Genomic DNA, 8,092 nt, shown 5'->3' on the forward strand with positions numbered 1-8,092 from the left:
ACTTCTTTTTGTTGTCTTAATAAAAGAAACTCCACACATACAGACTGGGTTGTAATGTGACTTTTGATGAGAGTTTGTTTTCATGCTGGGAGTGTTGGGAAGGTTCTGGTGCCATACTTCATCCCGGATGCATATCGAGTGTTGCTCGAGTGTCGAGGGCTGAGTTACGTTGCATGTTGGACATTTCAACCAGCAGGTCTGTCGTCCACAACTGGTTATAAATTGTAAACTGTTTAACCCTGAAAGTGAGTCCGGCTCCCCGCTGACCCGGGACCAGCTCTGCAGCTGTCCATCATCACGGAGTGTAACCTGAGCCGCTTTGAGTCGCTGCACTCGTCGGGCTGAACGTGGCTGAAATAGTTGTGTCCAGAAGGCCTGAAACCTGAAGCTGCGGCCCAGCACACCGCCGTTCAATATTATTATTATTTACTTTTAAATGGTATTGAGTGCTTTGAAGAAGAAGTAGAATTAGAAGAAGAAACGTGCTGCAACAAAGGAAAGAGTGACAATAAGGACTCAAAGGTAGAAACACACACACAGTGATTTTCTTTCCTTTGATTTTAATTTTTTCAACCTCTTAGAAATACAAAATGTTAATAATCTATTAATCTATATGTGTTCATACGGGTGGCAAACCCGGGGTAAATCTTTAAATATGTACATTAAGCTGAGAATGATCAGAGAGACTGTTTTAAAACCCTCGTGTAGCGTTTGATCTACCCACTCCTACTTGGTGAGCTGGGTGAGGCCTCTCCCATGATGTCATGATGATGTCATGCTCCCTCATGACACCACGTAGCGGGCGAGGCCCCCCCCTCGCAGCTCCCGGAGCCGCTGGCAGTGTCTCAGCATGTTCAGGATCCCTTGGAAGCGTTTGTCCGTCTTCAGCTGAGTGAACTCCCGGATGTCGTCCTCCACCACAAAGTACTGACCTGAAACATGGAGAACCTCAGCAGAGGAGAACATGGAGAACACACCTCTCTAAACCTGAAACATGGAGAACCTCAGCAGAGGAGAACATGGAGAACACACCTCTCTAAACCTGAAACATGGAGAACCTCAGCAGAGGAGAACACACCTCTCTAAACCTGAAACATGGAGAACCTCAGCAGAGGAGAACACACCTCTCTAAGCCTGAAACATGGAGAACCTCAGCCGAGGAGAACATGGAGAACGCCCCTCTCTAAAACTGAAACATGGAGAACCTCAGCAGAGGAGAACATGGAGAACGCCCCTCTCTAAAACTGAAACATGGAGAACCTCAGCCGAGGAGAACATGGAGAACGCCCCTCTCTAAAACTGAAACATGGAGAACCTCAGCCGAGGAGAACATGGAGAACGCCCCTCTCTAAAACTGAAACATGGAGAACCTCAGCCGAGGAGAACATGGAGAACACCTCTCTAACAGACAGTTCCTATCCTTCTTCATGGTGGTCCAGCAGGAACTCTTTAAACTGAAATGATTCATGTTGGTATCTTCTTGGTTGTATTAAATAAATAATTGGATTATTCGTTCTTAAACACACTGGCCTGGTGAGTCTTCATCGAAGGAGAGTTCATGTTCAACACTGACATGGTGATGGTCTGTCCTGAGAATGCGCTGTGATTGGTCAGTACCTTTGGTGTCTTTGGTCTCCTGGTCCTTGAAGCGCTGCATCAGCTTGCGAGCCTGGTTGCTGAGGCTCTTCCCCGGCTGATGGAGGATCTTGTACTTGGACGCCACAGCGGCGTTGATGCTCCACACCGCGGCGTTCAGCTGCTGGTACGACACGCGTCCTTTCATGTACCTGAGGGGGACACGGGGGGCATACATCACCTTCTCAGTCACCACGGCGATGGGAGTAACATCATCACCGTGGTGAGGATGTGAGTGACATCATCACTGTCATCACCGTGGTGGGGATGTGAGTGACATCATCACTGTCATCACCGTGGTGGGGATGTGAGTGACATCATCACTGTCATCACCGTGGTGGGGATGTGAGTGACGTCATCACCGTGGTGGGGATGTGAGTGACATCACTGTCATCACCGTGGTGGGGATGTGAGTGATGACATCATCACTGGTACTTACTGGGGGATGCTGTTGAACTCTGGCGCGGTGATGAACTGGATCTCTCTGATGGAGCTCTTCTTGGTCTTCTTGACGTTCTCCGCCGGTCGAACATCTCCGGCTTCGTCCGGGTTCATTCCAGCTTCACTTCCACTGAGGAGAGAACCTCATTACACATACATTTATACACATACGTATATATATATATATATATATATAAACATTGACCACAGGCCCACTATTCCTGTTGAAGATGCTCAGCATCCTTTAACACACTGACTTTAAGGGGAAAGGTGTTGAAGGCTTTAACTAGTAAAATGTCAGTCCACGGAGCCGGATCACTGCCGACCCCCCAGCGGTCCCGCTGCTCATGTTTTAATGAAACCAAGAACCAGAACAACTTATTGACTGATCTCCTGGTTCACTGATCTGGGACCAGTAGAACTAGGACCATTGGGCTGATCCGGGTCCTCCTCACCCCTCCTGGACTCTCCTCCTGGGCATGTGTGCCGGGACGTGGTCCTTCATGTGCCGGACTTCCTCCAAATCCTTCTGGAACGAGGCCTCCAGTTCCTGAGACACAATCAGCTGATCTGAGAAACAGCTGATTCTCTGACGCATCCTAGTTCCATCATAATCATCGACTACAGATCAACGTCCACGTGCAGAGAAGTCATCATTACAAATGCATCAATTAATCAAATACAAATATATGTATTATTCTCTGTTATTCTGCATGTGAAATACTTTGAAGCTGGATGTCCTTTTAATTTGTAGTATTGCTACTTTAACTTGAGTAGAGAGCCGAGTACAAGTAGTATAAGTAAGAGTACTAGTGTTGTTATTATTATTATTATTATTATTATAACGCTTCAACATGTGGTGATTCTTTTGATGAATAATGAAGCGTTAGCTGACAGGAGTCGGGCTTATTTTATTTTTAACTATCTTATGTTTTTTTTAAACATTAAGAGAAGATAGATTATTTCATTATAGTAGACTATTCACCTGTCTGTCTGCCTGTCTGTCTGCCTCTCATTAAACATTGGAGCAGCACTACAACATGGTGAGGTCTTTTGAATTATAAAATATTTTTCTGATATTTCTTTTGGGGAACGGTTATATTGATCAGGGATTTAAAAATATAAGCTTTATAATAATCTATAGATAACTCGTTATATTAACAGACTAATCTAAAAAAAGTATTATTCATAGTTAAAAATAACGTATGTCCAGCCCAATCTCTAATATTGATTTTGTCCACCAGAGAGCGCCAATACGTTCAGTTAACATTTCTCTACAGCATCTTTTATTAAGTTATCAATTACACAATTAATATACTTATTTTATATTCCTTCAATTAATATACTTATTTTAGATTCCTTCAATTAATATACTTCATTTATATGCCTTCAATTAATATACTTATTTTAGATTCCTTCAATTAATATACTTCATTTATATGCCTTCAATTAATATACTTATTTTAGATTCCTTCAATTAATATACTTATTTTAGATTCCTTCAATTAATATAGTAGTAGTAGTTTATGGTTATTAGGGGTGCAGAAAATAATCGATTCAAAGATGCATCGAGATGCTTAATGGGACGATTCTGAATCGATGCAGTAACGTCGCATAATCGATTTTATTCATCCAAGTGCGAGAGAGCCCAGAGGATACCTCGGTGTGTAGGAGCTCATAGTGAAGGACTTACAGCTTTATAGCGTCGTCATTAACGTGAATGAGGAATTTAAATTAAAACACGTTGGTAGGCTTGGCCTATAATTATATTTTTCTTTACAACTTAATGTAACAAAACATGTGAAATTTGTTAACATCTGAATTTAAAAGCAGCTTTCTAAATAAAGAGTTCATATTTAACTGACTGTTTGTTTTAATTGATGAAAAAGCCATGTGTGGTAATATAGAAAATTGAGGATGAAATGCATCGAGATGCATCAAGAAGATGCATCGAGATGCATCGTAGAATCGAATCGCATCGTAGAATCGAATCGCATCGTAGAATCGAATCGCATCGTAGAATCGTGAATCGTAATCGAATCGAATCGTGGGGGCAGTGAAGATGCACACCTCTAATGGTTATATGGATGTTCTCTGACCAACAGGTAGTTTAGGGTTAGATATGATGTTCTCTGACCAGCAGGTAGTTTATGGTTAGATATGATGTTCTCTGACCAGCAGGTAGTTTATGGTTAGATATGATGTTCTCTGACCAGCAGGTAGTTTATGGTTAGATATGATGTTCTCTGACCAGCAGGTAGTTTATGGTTGGATATGATGTTCTCTGACCAACAGGTAGTTTAGGGTTAGATATGATGTTCTCTGACCAGCAGGTAGTTTATGGTTAGATATGATGTTCTCTGACCAGCAGGTAGTTTATGGTTAGATATGATGTTCTCTGACCAGCAGGTAGTTTATGGTTAGATATGATGTTCTCTGACCAGCAGGTAGTTTATGGTTAGATATGATGTTCTCTGACCAGCAGGTAGTTTATGGTTAGATATGATGTTTTCTGGTCAGCAGGTAGTTTATGGTTAGATATGATGTTCTCTGACCAGCAGGTAGTTTATGGTTAGATATGATGTTCTCTGACCAGCAGGTAGTTTATGGTTGGATATGATGTTCTCTGACCAACAGGTAGTTTATGGTTAGATATGATGTTCTCTGACCAGCAGGTAGTTTAGGGTTAGATATGATGTTTTCTGACCAGCAGGTAGTTTATGGTTAGATATGATGTTCTCTGACCAGCAGGTAGTTTATGGTTAGATATGATGTTCTCTGACCAGCAGGTAGTTTAGGGTTAGATATGATGTTCTCTGACCAGCAGGTAGTTTATGGTTAGATATGATGTTCTCTGACCAGCAGGTAGTTTAGGGTTAGATATGATGTTTTCTGACCAGCAGGTAGTTTATGGTTAGATATGATGTTCTCTGACCAGCAGGTAGTTTATGGTTAGATATGATGTTCTCTGACCAGCAGGTAGTTTATGGTTAGATATGATGTTCTCTGACCAGCAGGTAGTTTATGGTTAGATATGATGTTTTCTGACCAGCAGGTAGTTTATGGTTAGATATGATGTTCTCTGACCAGCAGGTAGTTTATGGTTAGATATGATGTTCTCTGACCAGCAGGTAGTTTATGGTTAGATATGATGTTCTCTGACCAGCAGGTAGTTTAGGGTTAGATATGATGTTCTCTGACCAGCAGGTAGTTTATGGTTAGATATGATGTTTTCTGACCAGCAGGTAGTTTATGGTTAGATATGATGTTCTCTGACCAGCAGGTAGTTTATGGTTAGATATGATGTTCTCTGACCAGCAGGTAGTTTATGGTTAGATATGATGTTCTCTGACCAGCAGGTAGTTTAGGGTTAGATATGATGTTTTCTGACCAGCAGGTAGTTTATGGTTAGATATGATGTTCTCTGACCAGCAGGTAGTTTATGGTTAGATATGATGTTTTCTGACCAGCAGGTAGTTTAGGGTTAGATATGGATGTTTTCTGGTCAGCAGGTAGTTTAGGGTTAGATATGATGTTCTCTGACCAGCAGGTAGTTTATGGTTAGATATGATGTTCTCTGACCAGCAGGTAGTTTAGGGTTAGATATGATGTTCTCTGACCAGCAGGTAGTTTAGGGTTAGATATGATGTTTTCTGGTCAGCAGGTAGTTTATGGTTAGATATGATGTTCTCTGACCAGCAGGTAGTTTATGGTTAGATATGATGTTTTCTGACCAGCAGGTAGTTTAGGGTTAGATATGGATGTTTTCTGGTCAGCAGGTAGTTTAGGGTTAGATATGATGTTCTCTGACCAGCAGGTAGTTTAGGGTTAGATATGATGTTTTCTGGTCAGCAGGTAGTTTAGGGTTAGATATGATGTTCTCTGACCAGCAGGTAGTTTAGGGTTAGATATGATGTTTTCTGGTCAGCAGGTAGTTTAGGGTTAGATATGATGTTCTCATTGATGCAGCGATGGAAACGAACTCGAGGAGGAACTACCTTCAGATGCTTCAGCTGGTCTTTCTGCTGACCCACAACCTTCTCAAAGTCCTCCAGGAGTCTCTCCAGCGCCGCCACTTCCTGTCCAAGCTTCTTCCTCTGAGGTGTTTCTGGATGTGGAGGGGGTAGTCGTTATCTATGTTTACATGTATTCAGCTGTGCATTATGATAATCCTGATACAGCACTCTCACCAAGACCGGACAGGTCCAGCATGTGGTGTAGGGATGAGATCCGGTCCTGGATGTGGAGGCTGATCTCCTCCAGCTCACTCATGGTGCTGAAACGGATTCAAACGGATTCAACCTTACACACCATGACGTCACACGTAGAGATGAACATGCCCATAATCATCAAACTATAATTCAACATTGTGTTTCCATTAAGACGTGCTAGCTATCGGCTAACTCCAGACAGCGCTACTACGTGGAGATAGCAGCATAATCTAGCGGAAGTTCGGCCGCCGTGTTGTCGCTGTCTGCCGGTAACGTTACCGATAAACGGCCGTTAAACTAAACCTAGTAAGAAAGATAAACTTACACGGTTGTTGTCGTTTCCTCCGCGGAGCTGCGTTCCCGGGTCAAGCTAGGTTTGAAATGTGATGTGCACGTCACGTCCGGCGCCTCGCCGCGCATACGCTCGTTCTTCTTCTTCGCCTTCTCCGTCTTGGTTTCCGGCCGATCAGCGGCGGGGAGCACAGTGCTGCCCCCTACAGGCTTCTCCTGTAACCCCAGACAGAGTTACACAAAGACCCCTCGTGGACAGAAGTGCCCACAGGAAATATTACCAAGACATCCTTGGAGGCTATATTGATATTTTCTAAATCTTTTAACCGACTTCAGCCCTGATTATAAACCAAATATTAATTCATTCATAGAATGTTAACCCTTTAAATGCCAGTTATGTCTGACTGCTGTGAACGATGAGAGGGGCTTGGATGTTACCTTTAGAGTTTTAATTTCAGTTGAATAAATGCATTCCATTGGCGAAGCCAAAGAATGGCAGCGGAACATTCTAAATGTGATTATGATTTGAACTTTGTGATGTCACCGTCTACATCACGATCAGGGCAAAGCAAGGTCTCTGAATCAGTCAGTACTTCGGACAGGTATTAGAAAACCGATTACTCTCACTTCAGTGGGACTAAAGAGATCTTGCAGAATGGCCACATCAAGGCGTGAGGACTGCATAGAGGTCAAAGACCTCCTGTCTGGGAGGTCAGACCGGTACCAGGTAGAGAGGTTTCTGGGACATGGGGCTTTTGGAAAAGTGGCAAGGTGCAAAAACGTAGAAACCAAGGAAAAGCTGGCTGTGAAAATTGTGCCGAAGGAAAAGCTGAACCTTCGATCTTCAAAGAAAGTCAAGCGACTGAGAGAAAAACAGCTTTGGGCCCTGAAGATGAACCTGCAGCCAAAGAAGATGAAGCCAACGTCACCGGGACCGGCAGGAGACCAGCTCCCAGAAGAAAGTTGGCTTCCCGGGTCTCTTTGGCTCGTAAAGCCGACAGGGACGATGAAGGATGCAAAAGCCCCCCCCCCCCCCCCTAAAAAATGGCTGACCTTCTGGAGGAGGCTACTCTGCAACGGCAGCAGGGATTAAGGTGGCATGTGGTGGGGGTGCAGGTGGGGGAACACGGGGGCATGTACATGGTCATGTTTGCATGTGTGGATGTGTAAACGTGCAGGAGGTCGGCGGCGCCGTCCTCCTCTAATTTAAAATGGTAAGAAAGTAATTACACACCAGTTTGACCACCACCTCCTCCCATGACTACGACGACTCCTCCTTACCCACAATGCACCTTCCTCCTTCCTTTCTTCTTTACTTCCACCATGCAAGTAAACTATCACGATGAACCAGCCTTCTACAAAACAATAAAACAACTGAACTGCATTCAATCGTGTGTTTTTTGGGGAAACCAGATCATAAACAAACATGTAACAGGTTCTTCTTCTTCTATTATATTTATACAGCACATTTAAACACAACATGTAACAGGTTCTTCTTCTTCTTCTTCTATTAT

General features: G+C 43.2%; 1 protein-coding gene across 1 annotated transcript; it reads right to left on the reverse strand.

Moving 5' to 3' along the window:
* Positions 1-565: 565 nt before the first annotated feature.
* On the reverse strand, positions 566-6,704 carry ska1 (spindle and kinetochore associated complex subunit 1). Its single transcript, XM_084017119.1, has 7 exons — positions 6,613-6,704; positions 6,267-6,352; positions 6,075-6,184; positions 2,532-2,626; positions 2,075-2,206; positions 1,618-1,787; positions 566-932 (listed from the first exon to the last, which is right to left on the reverse strand). Exons 2-7 carry the CDS (start codon positions 6,346-6,348, stop codon positions 784-786), a joined length of 738 nt encoding a protein of 245 aa, XP_083873245.1. The 5' UTR covers positions 6,349-6,352; positions 6,613-6,704; the 3' UTR covers positions 566-783.
* Positions 6,705-8,092: the final 1,388 nt, after the last annotated feature.

This window comes from Eutrigla gurnardus, assembly GCF_963514095.1.
Source record: "Eutrigla gurnardus genome assembly, chromosome: 9".
NCBI lineage: Eukaryota > Metazoa > Chordata > Actinopteri > Perciformes > Triglidae > Eutrigla > Eutrigla gurnardus.